Source organism: Fundulus heteroclitus, chromosome 17 (genome assembly GCF_011125445.2).
Source record: "Fundulus heteroclitus isolate FHET01 chromosome 17, MU-UCD_Fhet_4.1, whole genome shotgun sequence".
Lineage (NCBI taxonomy): Eukaryota > Metazoa > Chordata > Actinopteri > Cyprinodontiformes > Fundulidae > Fundulus > Fundulus heteroclitus.
Genome location: NC_046377.1, coordinates 9,760,932 through 9,783,526, shown reverse-complemented (window position 1 = coordinate 9,783,526; position 22,595 = coordinate 9,760,932). Strand labels below are relative to the sequence as shown.

General features: G+C 40.6%; 1 protein-coding gene across 4 annotated transcripts in view; it reads right to left on the bottom strand.

The window, feature by feature from the left end:
- The window catches only part of atxn7l1 (ataxin 7-like 1), a 47,057-nt gene that overhangs the window by 18,040 nt on the left and 6,422 nt on the right, over positions 1 to 22,595 (bottom strand). For 3 of the 4 annotated variants that reach the window (XM_021320588.2, XM_012870537.3, XM_036148884.1), the window contains exon 3: positions 12,771 to 12,875. In XM_021320588.2, the coding sequence (XP_021176263.2) occupies positions 12,771 to 12,875 (105 nt within the window). Of the gene's footprint in view, positions 1 to 364; positions 478 to 12,770; positions 12,876 to 22,595 lie in introns of those variants that run through there. The other variant, XM_021320598.2, reaches the window with a different exon arrangement.

Genomic DNA, 22,595 nt, shown 5'->3' with positions numbered 1-22,595 from the left:
CATTTACTGACTTTTTTTTTTTTTTTTTTTGCTGCTTTCTAGCAAGACTGGCACAGCAGAGAGCAAAACTGTGCCTCAGCACCGTTTCCAGATCAGCTTTCGGCACTTTCCTCTAATTAGCAACGTGCCCACCTTAATCTGAAGTGTACTTATCTGATGAACGCCACTTTACTAATGTAAATCAGACGAGAGGCCACAATAATTACTCTCTTTTGACCCAGATCTGATCAGAATGCTTGAGATCAAGCTGCCAGGATACAGTAGAAAATAAAAAAAAATAATAATGATAAAAAAATCACAAGTCTGCTGGGTGTGTGTGTGTGTGTGAAGGATTCTGGGGGCTGAGGAGAGGAGCTTAACTTACGGTTTTTGCTATGCATGTCTTTGTGGGAGCAGGGTGGGTAGGGGGTTGGGGGTGTGTGGTCCAGGACTGTCTCTCTCTGTGTCTGTCTCACAGGGAAACTATATCCCAGCTACCTGAATGAAAACAGAGGGGGTGAAGATGTTGTAAATTCTCAGAAATATAGTGTAGGGGGGAAATAAAAAAAACTACACGTACAGAAAATGTCTTTTAGGCAACGAAGATCAAAATATCGAAGTCAGGTTAAAAGAAATGTATCTGTGTGCACAAAGGTGTTGTGAGACTTCAGACTGAACTTCCTGCCTGGTGATAAGAATCAAAATGTGCAGGAAGCTGCAACATTGAAATGTACTAATAGAGAAAAAAAAAAGCTAGGGTAAAGAGGGGCTAAACGTTACTGTTCAGTTAAAGGAGTGAAAAGGGAGCAGCGTTGCCTCGGAAAGCCGTGTTCTCAATCACTAGCACACAAAAGCCATAAAGTCATTTATCTCATTTGTTTTATCAATTTCTTCTACAGATTTTTATGTTTTGTATTATAAAGCAATTTGACTGTCGAGGTGACCGCTGTAAAGGTCCAAATAAACAAATAAATCTAAGAATGAATAAAAGAATTTCCCCACCTGCACATTCATGCAAATCAAAGCCACTATATATATATATATATATATATATATATATTAGGGCTGGGCAAGTTAACGCGTTAATTTCGCGTTAACTCATTAGACTATTAACGGCGATATTTTCTTTAACGCGCGTTAACGCATGTTGGTCACATGCTTTTATTTTGTGAAGGTCTGTTGCTGCGGTGTAGGGGTTTGAATCAGAACAGTAGGTGGCGATAATGCGCCAATAACCTCGCTGTCAGCCCAGCCTCAGATTCAAAGAGGAAGAAAGGTGCTGGCCGGAAAAAAAACACAGCTGACATGCGGAAGGCGGTGTTTCCCGCAGGTACCGCGAGCGAGCTTAGGCGAGGCGAGGCGGTGAGTTGGCGGCCGGAACAAGTTTTGTGCGGAGCGGAGCGGAGCGGAGCGGAGCGGGGGGGGGGGGGGGGGGTCTGCATCGACGCCGTCGGTGAAGTCGCTTCTCGTTTCAAAGTATCCATGTATTTTTGCCTGTTTTCCCCCTGCCATTCACTATATGCGCGCGAGAAAGCAACAACAAAAAACCGCGTGTCAACGTCAAATAAACGCAAGCATATCGAGTTAGCAAGCATTTCAGTTTAAAGTTCTTCCAGCATGGAATATGACAGAAACAAGTTAGTTGGAACCACTGCCAAGTTAAACTTTGGTATTGAACATAAAATGGTAATGCTGCTCCCTGCTGTTACCTCAGAAATTGCCTGTTTTTGGTAGATTTTTTCCCCATAAAGAGAATTCCCTGTCAGTGGCAATAAGCTTTAATTTATTATTATTGCTATTTTTTTGTTTTACATGTTTAAGTTGAGCTTTACACTAAATATGTGTTACTGATAAGTGCTACAAATGTTACAACACTTTTGTTCATATGGCAGCAGAACATTAAAATAAAAGTGCTCTTTACACTACTTTTGAATTCATTCTTGGAGTTTGTAAATACAATGCGATTAATCGCGATTAATCGCGATTAATCAGTGCGATTAATCGCGATTAAATATTTTAATCGTTGCCCAGCCCTAATATATATATATATATATATATATATATATACGTTCAAGTTCATAAAAAATATCCATAACATCCCACAAGCAAAGTGAGAAAAACATACAAAAAAACACCCTGTGGATACAGAACCAACCACCAACCACACATGGCACCCCCCCCCCACCACCACCACCCAAGACGGAAAGGAAGCACTAAAATACATTAGTCTTTTATTAAATCACAGTAACGTTTTGAGTCTTGGGATCCATTTCTGTGTGGACTTGGGCATATGTTTTGGATCGTTGTGCTGCTGAAAGACACAATATCAGTTCTCTGGTAGATGTTTCAAGTTTTTATAGAAATTGTCCTGGTAGTTCAGAGTTTATGATGCCATGCACTTCTCCAGTGTTTTTTGAAGAGAAATAAGCCGATAGCATCATACATTGTCCACAATACTTAACTTGAGGATGGTTTTCTTTTCTAATGCACTAAAAACCTGTTTCTCATTATTAGTCTTTTACTCTGCGTTGTCAAAGATTAGCGCAACCCAGCAGTTTCCGTGTAGCAGGAGGAGGACCAAGGGTAAGAGACACTGTAGTGCTTAAAATTTTTTCCGCGGGCACACTTAGAAACAAAGCTGTGCTATCAAATACCTTCCTAAGCTTTTCTTAGTTAAACATATGCAATGAGTACATTTTTTCCAATTCTCCTGCTCAATCTCTTAACGCCAGGGCAAATGTTGCAAGAAATCACATTTCACCTCACTCGACTGAGTTGAGCTTCAAGAAGAAGGGAGAAAGAAGCAAAAAGAAATGGGGTGGGCAAATTACTTTTTAACAATAGTTTATGCCTAAAGTCTGAAAATGAAAGTGTCAATGAAAGACGTAATGGTGAGAAGACCTATTGCTCTTATTGATCGATTCCAAAATTAATTCAGACACATTTGATGAGAATGTTTTTCTGTAAGTTGGCGGACATGCATGGTCAGGATGCAATGTCTGTTTTTCTAAACCTCCTATGCCATGCGTCCCTCAGCGGTTTTAATGGGATTTAGGTCAGGGGAAGCTGAGGGATGGGCCAGAAGATGGAAAACATTGTCCAGGCAGGAGGCCTTTGTCAGACAAGTATGACTGAAAACCCCAGTCGTCACCCATTGATGAGCATCACCAGTTTGGGGGCATATCAGCTTCAACATCTCCATCCACCCGGCTGTAGTTTGACATCCCAACACAACCTGAAGGACCACTGAAGAAAAAGGGCTCAAGATTATGATGGAGCCTGTTCCACTGTGTCTTATAGAAATCATATACAGTTAACTCTCCTCTTCGTGCCATTATCGCTGGAAGCAATCAGGAATGTCCAGGTTACATTTTTCTCTCAACAGAAAATAACATTGTCTTCCACACTTCAAATGTTTCATGCTTAAAAGTTGCATAGCCACGGTATAAAACAAGGAAGCGGTTAACGGCTATTAGCATCTCCAGGAGAACGAAAAAACAAAAACAAAAATAAATAAATATGATTCCAAGACCGAAAAGACTGGAATGTTGCTGGGAATAAAGTATGAACCTGCTGATTGCTAAGATGTGACCGTAGAGTTGACTGACATGAGTAAATGTTCTGATATGAGGCTCTTAAAGTTTCTGTAGATCAGTGAATTTAACTAGTAAGGGTTGGTCTTCAATCACGTTGAGCTGATGCTTTACTGCGGGGCATTGCAGAGGGTTAGGCTTGGTCCGGCGTTATTTACAATTGATTTATTAATTAAGCAAACCGGCATTATGATAGTTCTGCGATACTGCCGGTAGATGCCGCCATGTCTGTTTATATCTGCTCATCGCACCTGGTGCTGGGGCTATATTTATCCACAAAAGGACCATCAAAACATTATCAGGATGGAGGTTTGGTGAATATATAACTTTATTTTATCATGATCAAATGGTTTTTGGTCTTTTTTATAAGCATATAACGAGGCTATATACCTTTAAGGCTCTGTTGCAGTGTCCAATAGGGCAAGCGTTTGGCGTGGAAAGAGATGTAGCCCTAGAAGACGCGTTATGTTCTGTCTCTCGACGATGCCGTCTTATGGATATGGGGCTGCTATCAGGTAGGGCCTTCAATTGGATGTTTTTGGGCATTCCACTTGACTATACTGGCCCGAGCTAATTGGGATAGATCAAGAAATTTTAAATATCTTGCTGCCTCTAATCTTGCTAGTAATGGTGCGTTACCAGCAAAGGAGAGGCCTTGCGAGTGTTACTCCATAATTTTGCTACATTAAAAGACTTTTTGCCTTTGCCATAACATGCTAATGAAAATGTGAATGGCTGGCAGAAAATGAAAACAAGATTTATCCACAGACCGACTTTGTAAAGCTCCGGACGTATATTATTGATTAACTGATGACTACCTTGTTTAAGTTTAAAAGCAGTTTTCAATCATTTCCCCCCTGGATGTGGTTGTCTCTTGCTAGCGGTTTTTCTTTTTGAATTTTGATGCTCTCTTAATAACTCTACTAGCATCAAAGTCAACTACTTTTCATTTCTACTCCGATCTCAAGATTATGAAGAGGACTGTAGCAACACCCAATTCTTAATTTGTTTCAGTCTCTCTCTGATATAAGAGGCGGGTACTTTTCATATCAACAAGAGCAAGAGCCTGGTGTAGGCCTGGACCAGATTTTTGGGCTTTTGTACACTTTTCTTACCCTCTTAGGGCCAGCTTAGCAGCGAACTTGACCCTTGGAGACTAGTTTGTGTTTCATATTCTTCTTAGACCTCTTTAAATCAAAATAATTGCCTGATTTAATCAAGAGATCAGCCCTGTTGACTAGCAAATAGCCAGACTTAAGCCAGTTTTCTGGAAGCATGGCTTAGAGAGAATAATACATCCCTTTATCTTAACTGGTCACGACTATTGCAGTGCACTCCATGCTGGTGTCAGTCAAGCATCCCTTGCCAGTCTTCAGCTTATTCAAAAGTATTTTAACTCACCTACCCTGTCCTCCTTTCATTGGCTCCATGTGAGTTACAGAACTCATTTTCAGATCCTAATGTTAGCTTATAAATGCCTAAATGTTTTTTCTCCTCTATTCCTCTCTGGTTTACTTCAGCCTTCTCCTCCTTCGGGGGATAAAGTCTTTTTGGTCCCTAAAAATTAGGTGGAAACAGAGGAGATCAAGCCTTTTCTGTTCTTGCTAAACAGGGGCAAACCTTCAAAAAGGGTGAGAAACAAACGTTTTAATCATGTACATCTGAGGTGATATGTTTTGTTTTAATTTTAGACATTGTGAGCGACAATAAATGCGGGGGGAGACCCTGTTTATTCTGCTCCAGAAATAGCATCCCCCCACTCCTATTTTCCAAACAAAAATTAAAAGGTTTGTTGTTCAGTTTGTATTATTTATTAAATACTTGGATTTTCAGGATTATCAAAACTTATTAAATATCAATTTGTCCAAACACGCCAGACAGAAATATAGGCTTTCATGTTCTTTTGTTACATGATAAGTCCTTTTAGTAATGCTCAAAAGAACCAAGTCTGGTTTTGTTTCCTTTTTACTGTCTGCCCCGGCACTAATAAAAGTATCTCTTCATGCATCTTTATTCATATTTATTGATTTAGCCCGGAAGCAGCACGCGGCAGAGCCGAACAGCCACTTAATGACAACGGAAAAAAGGCATGAGGGCATAACAGAAGAGAGCCTAAGCCTACACCGTGTTTGTTCAGAGTGAACGTGTGGAGGTGGGCTGTGGGTGACAGCGTTGGGGTGCGTACAGCGTTTCTCGGATCACAATTCTTTGTTGTAGAAATATAACTCCCAAGTGGATTCAGGTGAAAATGGTTTCGAGTCGCACCGAGTCAGTCTACGCAGAGCTGATTCAAAGATTCATGTACCTATTAGCTCTACAAGTCCAGTTTGATTTCTTTCCGGGATAGTTTCCTGTGTTTGTGCCTTTTTCTGTGGGACAGGTGTGTAAATAAACCACTGGAGGCACACGACCAGCGGGGGCAGCTGTATTCAGAACAGCAGGGTTAAAGTCCAGCGTGGCGTTCACTGGCATGCAGCACAAATTTCACACCATTATTCACACGTTTTCACACAACTTAAAGCAGCAGCAAAGAACAGACAGACAAGTTCAAGTTGCTGAGTCTGCGCATCTGTCTATTCTTTTACCCAAATGAAATTGTTTTATGAATAAAATATATACATTATTAATAAAAAATGTATACCTATTTTTAAAAACGGTCAAACTAAAAACCTAATTCCCATAAGATTAGTGAAAAATTAAGAATTACAGCATAAGTAGTTAGAACAGCACTTTTTGTCAAACAGTCAGCATAGTAATGTTCAAACAAAACTAATTTGCAGTAAGGTTTAAGGGTGCAAGATTGCATTTTACGGTAAAAAAAAAAAAAAACACTAATCAAGTTTACACCACTGGCTACACTGGCCTGATAGGCAACCATGTACATTTTTTAAATTAAATAAAATAAAATAAAAAACCTTTATCATTAGGATAATTTCTGTTACTTCATAATATTGTAATTGTATAACTGCCCAGCAATACATCCGACTATAAAACATTTCAGCAGAAGGCATCTGGCTTATCCATGTTGATGTTAAAGAAGGAGTTTAGTCTACGGGGATCCAAAATATGTTTTTAAATGAATGCTGACACCGCTGTTCCTACATTTTATTTCCAGTTGATTAGAGACCTTGGTTATTGGTTTGATACTAATGTTATATTCCAATATGGACAAATAAATGTTGAAACTGCTCATAAAAAGACAAAAAATGTCACTAAAAGCGGGAGCTTTGCATCCAGATTCTACATGCTACAGGGCTTTATAGGAAATATATTTTTAAACCTAATAAAAAAAGGGAATAAAATGTTTTGGAAAGCTTCCTTCCAGGACATTTAGAAAAAAAACGGCTTTAATAAAATTTGATATTACTGATTTGATATAACTTATCGTATTTTTCGGACCATATTTTTCGGACCATAAGGCCCATATAAGGCGCCCTAAATATTCTTCCCAATTGTGTAATATCACTCCGCCCCTCCACGTACATAGCTCTCTCCTAAAGGGAGAGCCATCTGTCTCTGTCGGGATGACAGAGCAGTAGGACTACACTGCCCTGTTTCTAACATGAGGCCAAAATAAACAACTTTTAGATTGAATTACTGACTGTCCACGGACGTTTTACCCTTCATAGTCGAGCGTGCTATAGCCTACATTTCTTGTGACAAATTCCTACAATTCCCCCACTTTCTGCCAGTGGGATGAAGCAGCAGATTGGATGGTAAAATGTGTGATTAGCTAGCTGAGCACCTAGAGCCGTTTCTTTTTCCAGCAGGCTCCCACCTGTCAGTGAGAACAGAGAGGGATTGTGATGATGCGTGTCGTTGCAACCGCCTGCTAGGAGCAGCTAAGTGTATTAAGCTCAGTGTCACATATAAAACAGTTTGATTTAAAAACTTGTTGCCTCTAAAAAGTTTATAGTGTGACACGTACCTGTATGAATGCACTTCTAGTTTCGACATTACAGTCAGGCAGTCTTGTAGACAGCTCATGAGTCCCTATCAGGTAGTGACACAGTGCACCGTAATGCTCTGAATATCTATTGAGCGGAGCTGCTTTGTTGCTTACCAAAGTAGCACTTACACATTTTGAGCGCATTGTACACACATAAAATCAGTCAGTAAGCACAACTTTATTCATATATAAGGCGCACCATCAATTTTTGAGAAAAAAACTAACGCTTTTCAGTGCGCCTTATAGTCCAAAGAATATGGTAAAAACATTCGAAACAAGTGATATTAGAAAATGAAAAGTATTTTTCTTCCTTGCATTAACTAGAAAAAATTACTAAATGACTTATTTTCTCTCTCAAAAACCCAAGATAGAGGACAAACAGTCAACCAGAAGCCAACCGTGACAATTCATATGGGACAATCAATTAGCAAGGACACTAAGCCATTAACCACAAGAGTGCCATCCCTGCTTCTCTCTCCTCTCCGTCTGTTGTTATGGCCATGCTGTTGGGCCTGCTGGCTAACGATTGGTCTTGGATTAATCCTGTGGGAGGAGCCAGAAAATGACAAGGAAGTAGGCTCTCAGAGTTCAGCGGAGTTTGTTTATGTTGGGAATGAAGCAGGAGAGACAGAAGCATGAGAAAATCAGAGCCAACATCTGTGATCTCCAGTTCTATCAGTCATTAAGTGTTTGCTCGACCACAGCTGCAGACTTAACAGCACCCTGACGTTCTGAATAAACTAACAGCGCCGTTATTGTACTAGTTTACACAACAGATATCCTCATGGAAACAGATGTTTCAGTTCCTAGAATAGCATTTCCATGAAGCTGCAAAAATAAATAAATAAACTGTTTAATACTTAAAACAAAACTACAGTTTACAGTGTTTCCCGCAGGAATTTGATGAGGCGAGGCGGTAAGTTTGGGGGGGGGGGGGGGGCGGGGGGACGACGACACGTTTTCCTTCCGCAGACCGAGGGGTATCCATGTGTTTTTTCCCTGCCATTCACGCACGCGTGTGTTAACGTCACACTTTTTTTTTTTTTTTTTTTTTTGGGAACGTTGGCGTGGCGGGGGCGTGAGTTTGGCGAGGCGGCCGCCACGCCAAGATAGCGCTGCGGGAAACCCTGGTTTATATTAACCTGAGACACTGTGATTTGGATAAAAATCACAACAAAACCTCCCAAGTTACCACTTTAAGAATATCTTGATTTTATAAGAAAGATTATATTTAAATCTGTCAAATAGCGAATTCATTTTCAGCAAAAATACAGCTTCAAAAAACAAATTAAGACACATTTCCAGAAAAAACAACAACCATATAATTGAATCAAAGCCACTTATTTTGACTTAGTTAAATCCCTGCTGCAAGATCACAGATCTCCTGAGCAGCCTAAAAATAATTGTATGTATATATCACTTTTCTAGCTGTTTTATGTGAAGCTTTAGCAATAGTTTGCTCTCATCTTAAACTTTAGATTTAGATAACTTCAGGTTTTCATTTGGTTCGATTTTGCAGTCATAATAAAACATTACGTTTTATTTTTATAGCTATGCTGATGACATGCTGTTCTATTTTGCAGCATCTCTAGATGAAAAAACAAAACAAAAAAACAAAGAAAAAAAACAGTCCCTGCTGTAATTACACTATATTAGGTGATGAATGCCAGAAAATTGTCTTTAGGCATAAAATTAGATATCTGAAATATCATAAAGGTTATTAAAATGTTACAAATAGCCAGAGTTAAAATGATAAACTGTATTTAGGGGCTAAAAATGTGGATTTTGCATGATATTCTCCCTTTAACCAATAGCTGACCCTGTCCATAGGAAACCTTTCATCTCTGCCATCTTAAACGTTTATTTGTTGCGGTGTCTTTTAGGCAGAATGCATTTTCATGTTCAGTCAGTTTCGAAGAATTAAAATCTCTAAGATGTTAAAGAAACAAAAATACCTAAGAATAACTTTCAGGGCAAGTGAATGCTGGATTCGTCACTGTGAACAGACCTCAGAGAAGCTGCTACCCTAAATATGGAATCACATAATAGGTCATCAATGAGGATAAACAAAAACGGTTTCTATCCAATTGGCTTTTTTCTAATTACAAAAACAACAGAAATAAAAATTAAGAACCAGCTTTAACAGACCCACAACAGCATGTCCTAAATTGCTTCTGTGGTTAAAGGCAAATTTCACCACCAACACTTGTACGGCAAGAGGCGTGAACAGCTACAAACTTCTACAACAACACAATCAAACTCAGAAGCACAACGCTTGTCAAGTTAGGGGCATGCTAAAACCGAAAAGATATCCAGAATTGATTTGATCTGCCTCTAAGCTCAATAAATCCACAGCCGCAGAGAAAAGAGGGAAAGACGCTCCCACCGACAGACACAACATGACCCTTTCATTGCTCATTCAACTTACTCAAAGGAGGAGGAGAAGAGGAGCAGATGAAAACTGGAAGAAATACACTGAATTTTCTTTTACTCCATGATCAGGCAATAACAAGCTTTAAAACTTAAATATTTTGAGCATTTATTTGCACATTTGGTCTTTGAAAGCTCTCAAGAGAATATGTGTTTCTAACGCCATAACGTTGGGGATTTAGATTATATCCCACAGGGACACTTATGCTAAGACTATGCATATCTGCTTTACTCTGAGGAGAATTAAATACATCCACAAAAAAAAAAAAAGTCAACAGTTTTGATAAGGGGGAAGCTTAGCTTACTCCATTGTTTTATAAGACTAAACTTCCAGAATACTCTGTCCTTTTTTAGTCTTTTTCTCAAGTTTAAATGCAAAACTTCACAATTAATTTATGGGGGACGTTTTCTGCAGTGGACGGATGGAAATCTGGAAAACACAGTTGGTTGGATGGATGTTTTAGACAATGGGATGAAGTCTTAAAATAAAATAAAAACATTTTACGATGCTCTACGATCTTCCTTCAAACGTATCACGTGCGAGCATCTGGCCGCTTGTGATCACTCCAGTGTTCAAATGTAACAGATAGGAGCGGCAAACTGTGCGCGCGGAACCAAGAGCCAGCCTGCTCCTCCCTGCTGTGTGTAGATCTAAAGCCTTAGAGCCGCTCAGATGTGCAGGTCAAGCACGAAAGCTGAGCCCTCGATGAATGTACGCGAAAAACAAACCGGACGCTTCTTCGGGGCGCAGCGTTTAGAGTCAGAATCCCAGCGGGGAACAATGGCGCGGTGCTTGTGAGGATGTGCAACTTTAGAAGGAAACGCGTCAAAGTATCAAAACTATCAAGACAGGGGGAGCTCTTAAAGGGGATCCACTCAGCAGAGGTCAGGTGGACCATTTATCTATTATATTTATTTTTAGTAGCCGAAAGGCAGTAAATAGCTATAGTTATACGTAAAACTCTAAAGGTTTCTTTGCCAGTGTCCTGAATTTTATCGTAGAATGAAAAGAATCGTTTCGCTTTAGGAGACAATCGCCGATTCCCTCGCCTAACTGTGCGTGTGTTGATGTGCACCAATGTGCTTTAGACCTGTTGTCAGCCGACCAAGCAGAAACTCTGCCAGAAAGAGTAAAGGGGGGGGGGGGGGGGGGGGGTCTGCAAGGGGCAGGAGTAGGGACGGAACAACAGTGGTTGCCAGGAGTTTATTTGTGAGTGTGCGTTTCACAATAGCCCTGACCTCCTTCTGCCGAGAAACAGAAAGTGAGGATGTGAGTGTGTGCAACTCTGCTGGCCAGACCGAGGAAAAGTCTGTTTGTGTGTGTGTTCATTCAGCGTGACCGTGTGCGTAACCCCCCCCCACGCGCTCAGATCAGCTCACACAAACGGCCGATGCAGCAGCTCACGGACAGATGCGAGCACGCTCAGTGGAGCCGCGATCAAAAACAAACAAGAAGCTGGAGATGGTCGGGTTCCAGACCCAATAGGAACCGGGTCTCTGACTGGATCTCTGTCGTCTCAAAGGGTGATGCGTTTTAACAATGCAGATCATCAACTATGATTTCTATACACGGTACTTTGCAAAAGTATTCGTACCTCACATAGCTGGAGTCATGCGTGAAAAACCAAAACAAAGTAGTCCAGAATTTTAAAGCACATGAAAAAGGACACAGGGTGTTCTCAAACTCTTGACATCTAAAATAAAAAAAGACATATTTAGCCCCCTTTACTGTAATACGACTCAAAAATATCCAGTAAAATTAAGTGCAAATATTCTCTTCAATTCTGAGAGCACTTTTCAATCCCTCATCTGGAATGGAAATGAGTCGGCAGACCTGCCAAGAGTTAAACTGACAGGTCGGATCAGAGCACTGATTGGAGAAGCAGCCAAAAGGCCTGTGGTAACTCTGGAGGAGCTGCAGAGATTCACAGCTCACGCAGAAGAATCAATCGAGACGACAGCAACTGCACCTGTGATGTATGGCACAAACCTAGCTTTCATGTGTCAAGAGGTTATGTCAAAAGTCGAATATCACTGTTCACACCATCTCTGTCAAATCTGCATGAACCTAAGCCGTTTCATTCAGATCGGGTACAAATGTCTCTGGGAATTCTGGGACAGACATAACCTACGAAGATTATATCTACTAAATGAAAAAAACAAACAGAAGTTTGTGGCTGCAGTGTAAAACGGCTATAAATACCTCTGGAAGGGACTACATGCAAACCTGTATTTTAAAGATATTTTACGGCAAAAAAAAATCACTACCGATGTCTCGATGGCAAATACACAGATCCAGCTTGGAGTCCATTCATATATCATTCAGTACATGTACTGGAAACCGGCTGCTATCGTCCTCTTTAAACATTATTTTCCCATCCGCACGTTAAATCACAGCTTCTACTTATTTAATCTGAAGCACTGCAATACTTTTCTCAGTAAATCAGCAGAAGGTAGCACTGTAATTATTAAAAGCCCCATGGTAAGCGCGCATGCTTGCGAACCGATTGGTGAGTGCAGCTATTTGTTAGATAAAAACACTTGTTGTTTACAAGGCTACACCTGTGAATTATTTAGGGTTTCTCAGCTTTCATTGGCCCGCTGCGGACTACTGGAGGGCATAAACGTGCGGCGCCTGGGTGCTTACGTAAATGACCGGTTGGAGTGATAATCACCGGTTATTGTATTGATCTGGCCGTCTACCCACGTGTGCGCGGGACGTGTTTTGACCTCTCTGCGAGCTGCCGTAACGCCACAGGTTATCTGATTAAATGTGTCCGTGAAGTGTGCGAGATTGGCCCTAAGCGTCTTTGTCTTACCGTAATGCGTGAGGATGCCCTGAGGAGTCACCACCTTACTGCAGACATGGCAGACAACCATACAAAAATCCTCCAAAGCAGGGAAATGGGTGCAGACAAGCATCTCTGAAACAGACAGAAGAAGGGAGATGGCATATTTATATGGGTGGGATAAAAAAAACAAAAAAAAAACAAAACAACAAACACGGTGCAGCAACACAAAAATCATCTTGTATCTCCAATTATCCATTTTGGGGAAACCGGGGTGGAAATCCAAATAACTGCTTGTTCATCCAGATAAAAACAAACATGAATAGAAAATAAATCACCTAACCAATATCATAAAAAAGGGGAAATTATATATATTTTTTTCAGTTTTGGGTTTAATTTTTTTAATAATCTAATACAACAAATAAAAAGTTAGGTGGAAGGAAAATTATATGTAGGTTACACAATATTTAAAAAACAATCTCTAAAGTGTGGCGGGGATTTATATTTAGGCCCAGTTTACTCAAAGTTTTCTGGTTAAAACTGAAAAGTTTGGTTGCGTTTGCACTGTTCATTTGCACAACAACACTGCATGTGTTCCCTGACAACGGCATCATGTTTGCCAACAGGTTCCAGAGTTTAATGGTTCAAAAACGTCCCGGCTCCGTTGTCGTGCAAACGAGAAAACCCAATTTTGTTTTTCACAGGGAATCCCTGACGCACGTGCAGTATGACGGAGTAAGGCTGGACGATAATTCAAGAACAATATATATTGATCGATAGAGAAAAAAGGGTCAATAGAACAGTTTTCCTCCCTTTTGCATTCTAGCTATGTATTTCAGTCATTACATCCTCCCAACCAATCACAAACAGACCCATGAACACTTCGTCACCAAGCTCCGCCCCCTTCAAAGAGTTCAGAGGGCACGAGCTCTGTTTTTCTTGCAGGTTTGGTAAAAAGTTGAATAAAGGGTTGAGTTTAAATTCACTGTTTGTGTGTTCTGTATCTAAAAATAGGTCGCTAAGCAACAGCATAAAATGTATGTTTTGAATTTGTTGGTAATTATCTATATCAATCAATATGATTTCTATTTTAGCGAAATGCTTTTTTTTCCTATGTCATCCAGCCCTATGACAGAGATTAGGAGAAATTAATGCACACAGAAACAACAGTACAGCTGCCTACAAGTTTAAGATAAGAAATACTTTTATTGGGCCTCAATGGGTGAATTAGAGAATGACAGTGGCTAAAGCACAGACACACTTATACGCTAGATTAGTAATGAATAACAAGCTGATTTGAAGTTAGGTTCTAAAAGCAAAAGAGAATGAACATAAAAGGCAAAAAAGAAAACGTTGCACATTACTGATAATACGGCATATTTAGATAAAAATGCAATATTCAAGCTAAACAGAGGGTACCACAGAAGAAGAAAAAAAGGCAGATAGAGTACTGTTTTGGCTGCTAACCCTAACCGTGGCTGTGCATGGCTATAATTCCGTCACCCTAAAGTGACCTAACATGCTTTTTGATGCCTGTCCTTCCACATTTAAATCATTTAGTTGTGGTCCATATATATTAAGTGGACTTGCAATGCTTTGGTCTGTATACCACATTTCCCCACTGCCCCTCTTTGAACTTTGTTCTAAAATGCGTCTGACAGCAACTTGTTTTGGTGCTCTCTTAAAAAGCAAGTGAGGCACTTCACACCCCGAGACCTCAATGACAACAACATGTATTTAAGGGCTAAAAATATGGAATTTAGACATAGACAGCTTTATTTGTCATTTTGCATGCACAAAGTGCGTACAGAACGAAATTTTGTTTGCATACAGCTTGAAAAATCACAGTAGATTGCACTAATTAGATTTTGCATGATATGCCCCGTTTAAGCAACAGTTTAACCATGTCTTCTGTCCATAGTAAACCTTCCTTCTCTGCCATTTTAAACGTTTATTAGTTGCGGTGTCTTTGAGGCAGTATGCATTTGCATGGTCGGTCAGTTTCGAGGAACATAGGCCTAACAGAGGTGCGGTGTGGGAATTACACCGTTTTTAAGTTTCTACTGTTGTCTACAAGTTGTCATCCAGACTGATCAGCAACCCCAGAGCATGATGCTGCCACCCCCACACATCACAGCGAGGACGGTGTGTTCAAGGTAATGTTCAGGTTTAGTCTTAAGCCACGCATGTTCTTCGTGTACGCTAAATAAATAAAAAATTTCTGGAGAGCAGAACTAATATTTGTTCAATTGACAGGGTCTCCCATTAGAGCTAACATTGTCTAACAAATCTCTGAGGCCTCCGCAGAGATTACGCAATATTAAAATCACACAACGGTGGACTAATAAGGCACACTGTGTATTAAAAACAAAGAGCCGTTCAGTGGGAAAAGTTGGATCGCTTCCTCTGAGCTGTGTCTTGTTCACCAGTGATGGTAGGATGGAGCAGGAGATGGACGGAGTGATTGGGGCTTCACCTGCAGTAATGCAGACGCTGCTCCCATCTGTTGTGGAGAATAAAGAGCTCATCCAAAAAGCCAAGTTCTCGATTTACTGGCCTATGTTCCGAGTCGTGGATCATGAACAAAAGAACAAAGACCTTGGACACGACATACAAGAAGCCAAAATGATCTTCCTCCGTAGGCTGGCCGGACATAAGATAGGCTAAGGAGGTCCATCAGCTGGGGGAACTCAAAACTGAGCCGCTGCTTTTCCTCCCCGACCCCCATGACATACGGACAGAACCCTTTTCTGTTTCTTGCATTTCTGAGAATCTTCCATCCAGGCTGCTGTGTCTCTTTTCCTCCATTATGTAAAATATATACATTTGATTTTACCTCGCACGGTAGATGTTCGCAGGATTAGGATTAAACATACTTTTTTTTTTATTGAGGCGACGGAGGCAAAGAAATATCTGCCTGTGTTCCTTTTTACAGCCGATAAAAACAGCAGCTGCAACACCGGGGAAGGATTCACATGAGGACAAGACAGGTGATAAATGTTAGGTGCCACAATCTTTGCAGCAACCGGTTGCAGTCGTTGAATAAGTCCGTGGTTGACGGCGCACTTTCCTCTGAAGCCACCTGCCGAGGCAGCAGTCTCCGCAGCTGCTGAACGCCAGGGAGCGACCTGATGAAACCAACCGTGCTGAAGGCTACTCTGGTACCCCTGGGGCGTTGGGTTTAAAAAAAAAAAAAAAAGGAAAAAAGGAAAGCTGCACAAGCAGCCACACACGTCGTGCGCTTTAACTTACAAAACAGGCGAACAGATTCGTAGCGCACCTTAGAAATGATGTGCGTCAGCTTTCAAGCCTAATTTTGCCCTCCTCGCATCTTGATCTTCTGATAAACAGCGCACTAGAACCATTCCCTTCAGATAACAGGGGGAAAAAAAAGCATTTACATAACAGAAATGCACTTCTACAGAAGCTGCATGCAATAACAATAATAGAAAAGCTCCCTTCAGTGAACTAAGATGGAAATACACTGGAGACATTTCTACTGGATTTTGTCTGCTGCGTTGATAAGAGTAAAACAAAGGTAGTAGTAATAAAAAAAAAACATGTTGGTTGTTCTTATAATTTATAACATATGAAATGTTTCTCTTTTGTCTTTTGTTTTTACTCAGAGCCTTGCAATGATATTTTGCTCAAATGTACATTGTGGATGTGCGGTGGAACGATGATAAAGGGTATCTAAGTCTAAGTCATGGAAAGTGTCCCTGACCCTTCGCTTCAGTGTTCAGCTGGCTTTCTTCTTCTTCTTGGACGGAGCCTCTGACAAACTACTGCTGCTGTTAACAGCGTGTGCTTTGTTTGGCTTTCCCATTAACTACGTGTAATCTTTTCGTTTATGTTCAATAGAGAAAGCACTTTTGACTCGGCCTGTTTAAAGCGTGTCTATTGCGGATGGATCTATAGATGAAGCTTTGTGTACCGTTTCCGTCCAGAGAAACTAAGCCCGGGCCAGTGATTCTGTGTTAAGCTGCATCTCTTCTCTAGATGCATCCACTGATAAAACTAGCTATATTACTCAGTGAATACATTTTTTTTTCTTACAAATTGACTTTGACAGAGTGATTACTGGCATTAGCAATGTTTATTCTTTATTGCTTTTTTGTTGTTTTTCTTTTTCATAAAAAGTACTCCAGATTTCTTTTTCCGGTTGAGGAATTAACTGTGTTCTCCCTTTGTTTGGGTTTGATATAGAATATAAAAATGACTCCTCAGCACTAATTTGTTAGGCTACGTCTCTTTCCTGGATGGAGCCATTGACCGAGCCCTTTGCTGCCATTAACTTTGCATACCTTTTGTTTCACTTTGCCATAGAAAGTGCGCCTTGCTCAGCTAACTTCTATGGTTAGCTGTTTTTTTGTTTGTTTGTTTTTTAAATCGTGGATGGATCTATTAAATTAGCTTTTGCAAAAATTAACGATGTGTACTCCCTTTAGCCAAAGGAGTACACAGCAAGGCCACCATGAGCCTTTCAATTAACAGGCTCGCATACCATTTACTTTTCCTGGATGTCCAGAAAAGCCGACGACATACCAAAGATAAGTGATTGATTACAGTCTTCTTATCTCAAGGAGAAACAGCCGGGTGACAAATTGTCCTCTGAAAGGCAGCCTGGAAGTGTAAACTGTTCTAACTGGAGCGCAGCGTCGTTCTCCCTGAATCTACAAGACGAAGGCGTAGCGAGCGCGACCCATATATACGGAGGCCTTCGTCCTCGACGCGGCTGACCCGGGTTTGATTCCGGCCTGAGGTCCTCTGCCGCTCGTCTTCCCCCCCCTTTCCTGTCAGCCTACTGTGTGAGAAACGAGCCACTAGTGCCGGAACAGTTAAAACAAGAGCACATGTTTAATACAGAATAAAAAAATATATAGCTATATGCTCATTTGAAAGCAGCTATTCTCTCTTCTCGCTAATCTTCCAGAAGCTAATCTCCCAGAACCTAAAGAGAAACCGCAGGCCTTAAGCCACGCTCACAGGGGAGGAGGTGGGATGTGTGAGAGTTTGAGTGAACGCGCAAGAATGGGGGGGGGGGGGGGGGGGGGGGGGTTATGAGAGACGTGTGGGTTGCCTGACTGTTCATGTCATGACCCAGCATTGCTGGCGAGTTTGCTGTCATCTGCGACAGCCTGAGACAGCATCATGTTAAGTATCCGCTGGCAGGGACAGTACTGTACCACGCTGCTGGCTGAATTTACGGAATGTGCATGTGACGGCCATCTTCAGGAGCGTGTGAACGGAGGCGCTAACGCGTGCCTAGCGGCTCGGCGCCGGCTGCACACTAGCCGGTCAGCACGGGCACGTTTCACGGCTGCTGCGATCTTTAAGGGCTTCTGGGAGTAAATAATTCAGAGGGCCACGATCTTAATCGAAGCGGCGTTATATAACTGGTGTTACGGTGAAATGAACCGAGTCAGGGCTGTGTGCGCTTCGTCAGCACGGTGCACTTAACGTTGCTTAGTTTAATTGTTATACAGTGATTGGGCACTTTATAAGGAACACAGTGCAACCTTCAGAGACCTTAATTGTTCATAGCACAGATTCAATCCGGTGCTCGAAACATCACTCAGAGACGTGCTTCCTGCAGATCATTAGTTTCTGAAATAGTCAAACCAAATCCTCTTTACCACGTCTAGACGACTGAGTTGCATCAACGTGATTGTTTGGTTTGCCGTTTCTGTTAACAAGTATGTTAACCAAACAAGCTGGCCGTTTAGTCCAGATTGTTACACTTTATGCAGATTTAACAGTCTCCAAAAGTCAAATTTCCCCCGACTTCTTGTGATTGTATGTGCTGGAGCCATTTTTCTGCAGGTACAGTAGCTGAGACTGAGTTTCCAGTCAGTCACAATCGAACACCTCCACACAGTGTCTCTTTTCTCCGGGAAAAGACATGCTGACACAGGATAACGGACTTGAGAGGACTGAGCGACCAGTACATAAAAATGTGGAGAGAAAAAAAAAAAAAAACAGACTGGAGATTTTGTAACTGTAATGCAGGATTTGAAAGAGGATGGTTCTACAAAGATGAGTAAAAATAGGCAAAAAAAGTTCAGTTTAGAAATGCAAAATAGGTGAGTTTAATATATATTTTTGCATTGTGAAGTGATTGTTGGTTCTCAGCATCAAGATATTAGCATAAACTGCCTCCAACTCCAATTTGTTACTTCATCAAGCCATACTCCCTCTTCATACCCACCCAACTTATTCTGTACCAGTCCCCCATCATTTCATATCAGCTTTTATCTAAGTATTAGGGCGGGACAATTAACCGCATTTGCAATATAATCACAATTTTAAAAAACACAGGTCTGCACTTTTTGGCTACGTAACAATTAACGGTTAAACATATTAATTCAGTAATATGTTTCAAGTGGATTTGCCTCCACATGGAAGGGAAGGGAGTTGAAGCAATGAGATTATCTAATTCTGTTATTTGTTTTAGAGTTTATTTAATCGTACACTTTTACCAGAAACTTTCAGGAATCTCACCGTAGCATTAAGTACTGGTCAAACTGTTTAATACATAGACGTGTTTGTTGGTTTGATGTCCAACTCAAGCTATTCTCTTGAATAATAATATTCTGATTGATGAAATTTCTTGTTTTAAATAGTCCTTTATTACAAACATCTTTATCTACAGGCCATTTTCGTTGCTTGTGGTTAATGCAGAGAAACTAAGTGAAATCACAATCGCAATTATAGTTGAAAGAAATACCAATTTCGAATTTTGGCAAAATCGTACAGCCCTACTCAGTATACAGATTTCCTTAAGTTGTGGTGATAATCACATCAACTTTTATTACAATTTTATTGTAAAGTATAATTTCTGTAAGACTTGGATCCATCCCTTTTCCATAAACTGCGGTTCCAATCCCTGTTTGGGACAGCCAACTACTAATAAGATCTCTGAACAAACTAAATGTAATCTGAGCACCTTCCAACTGATTAATAACTGTAATTACTGATTTAACATTAATAAATAAGATATGACAACTAGTTGGTAGGAAACGTCCTGCGGAGGACAACCCTTGGTGCTCGGGTCCTTTGCCATTTTAGAGCTTTTAAAAGGTTTGGACATTTCGTCAGGATTTGTGCCCAACTTGTACACATTTTAGACCCACTTTTCCTAATCGCTCATTTGAAGTTATTTTCTATATTCTTTTAGTCTGTAGTTGGGAAATATGGTTATGGAACAATATCACAGTTCTGATAAGTTTATCAGTAGCATCTATTAATGCATTACTTTTTATTTCTGTACACAGCCAAAGCTGAAAAATTTGAAATAGACACTTATTAATTAAGCAGCAGCTTTAAAAGGCTTATTCTGCACTTTTGGTGGTTGATTCATTCTTGAGGCAGCCAGTAATAAAAAAACACTAAAATGGCAGCTTGCCTACTGTAAACTTAAAAATAAATTACCTTTATAGAGCCTACGTCACTACTATAGATTTTTATGCCTCAGAATATTTCTTATCAGCTAAATTTGCGCTTTTTATCCATGGGGTAAAATCTTTATTAGCCTAGGTTCAGCCAGCTGACTGGCAGTGGGCACCAAATAGAAGGCCAGGGCCATCATCGCTTGCTTTGATCTTATAATGAAATGCTTCTGAACTCATGACGGATACATCAGCCTTAGACATAAAAGCATATCAGCTTTAATGTAAATGTGTTTTTTTTAATGCAATATAAGAGCAACTGCAAATAAAATAAAAAAAACAAGATATCAAAAAGGTTACTTTATGAAACGCTAATTTTCTCACTTTGTGTTTGAAACGTTGTTTTGGTTTAAAGGCGCCACATGACCAATGAAAGCACGCCCGTTATGAAAATGACCAACTAATTTACTTAGCTGGCAGCATAAACGTGTGGAAGGCCTGTTTGTATACAGTTTAACACAACTGCCATTAGATGATGTTTTCCACTAATGGAGCAGCTATGAAGAAAAAAAAAAATAAAAATAGCCACCGTCATATTATCCTATTCAGCAGAGAAATTTCACCCCTTTCCCATTTAGTACCCTTCTGGTTGTGCTCGCTAATGGAGCCCCCCCGCTGCGGACGTTTTGTACTGACAACACGTCAATTCATACCTGCCAGGGGACCGCATCAAGCCCGCTTCCACAACCAATGGTTTTAAGTCATTTTCTATATCCTGCTCATTGTCTGCCGTGAGGACCTGTGGTTTAAAGATGCAGATAAATACCAGCAGGAGCTCACCTTGAGGCTTGGCCTGTGTAACACAAATTTCAGAAAATACATAGAATTAAATTCACTCCTGTGATACTTGAACATTTATATCTATAACTCTTGAAATAAATAAAAACAAACCTGATAGGTGATGGTTTAGGTACATGGGAATAAAACGGTTTATTTTGATTGGTGGAAAATGGACGCAGGAAAGGACGAAAGCGCTCCTCTTTGATCCCAAAAAAGTTGAAAATGACCAAAATTTAAGAAGCGTAAAAAGACAAATGGACTGACATTCCTTAAAAAAAATTTAAAATAAATAAATCACACTATATCAAGATGAATTAAGATTATTTGATCGCCTATCTGCAAAATGTACTATTAAAAAAAGGGCCCGTGTAGCTCATTTTGTATTAACTATTTATAAGTATATGCATTTTTAGAGCTGGATCAGTTCTTTTTTATGTTTACCGCCGATGCAATCTACACCCTTGCTGTAGTAGACAGAGACGCAGACGAAGCAATAGAAACCGTTATTCTGAGAGACGTGAAGACCGGCGTGTCGGTCACTTTGTCTCGTTTGCTGTCAAATTTCTTAGTTTGTGATCACACTCACGATGCGCCCTTTGCAGAACTAAAACCACAACGCTGGCCCACATTTACTATCCCAGATTAACCTCTTTATATCACCACGAATTTAAGCCCAGTTCTAAATAAGCAACCTTTCAAACTGCTCCGACTCTGGCGACGAGCTGCTTCTCGTTTGCTGAACGTCCGGGCGTGCAACAGAGGAGGTCGGGTTGGTGCTGGGGTATCGGGGTCAGCGATGTAAGCAGCAACTTAAGCCGGGCGTACACTGTGCGATATTTTCAATCGTTGCACTCAGATACAGCTCAAACTGTACGACGAAACCGCAGCTCACAGTTCCCAGCCCCGTAGAGAGACGGCGCTTCTCGGACTCGTCTATCCGGAAGCCAAACGTAAACAGTAGAAGAAGAAAAAGACGGAAGTGTCAATGCTCGCTTGTTAAATATGAGGCTCAATAGAACGAAACGTGCTGACCTGGCAATTCTACGTGTTGCTCCTCCGTAGTTTGATGCAGCTGAAACCCGATCCAAAAAAATTCTAGCACAACTGAAGGATCGGCCCAAAAGGGCAAAAAAAAAAAAAAGTACAATAATCGTAGAGTGTATGCCCAGCTTTAGGCAGTAAGAATTAATTACAGCTTTACCATGAATATCCTGAAACAGAAAACAGCAACTGTTTTCTGTTTCAGGACTTTGCGGCGTCATCTGCAGAGGAAGGTAAATAATATTATTAAAGATAATAAATAAAAAAAAAAAAAGATACCACCAAGGCCTTCCAGGGAAAATAAGATATTCTCGTAGAATAATGCTGTAAATAGTCGATTTTCATAGACATGGCATGAAAGAACCTGGGCAGGAGGAGGGGAAAAAGAATAGAAAGGGCAATTTCCTTTGCATCTGCCAAATCAAATGCAAACGACGTGCCCGTTTCTGCTCGATGCAGTATGTGTGCGTTTTCAACTCCACGCTTCCACCTGAAGCCTGACAGGAAAGGAACTGCTACAACAAGCAGAGCCCCGGCCGGGAATAAGCACGTTTGGAGACAAAAAAACAAAACAAGTCATTCGACT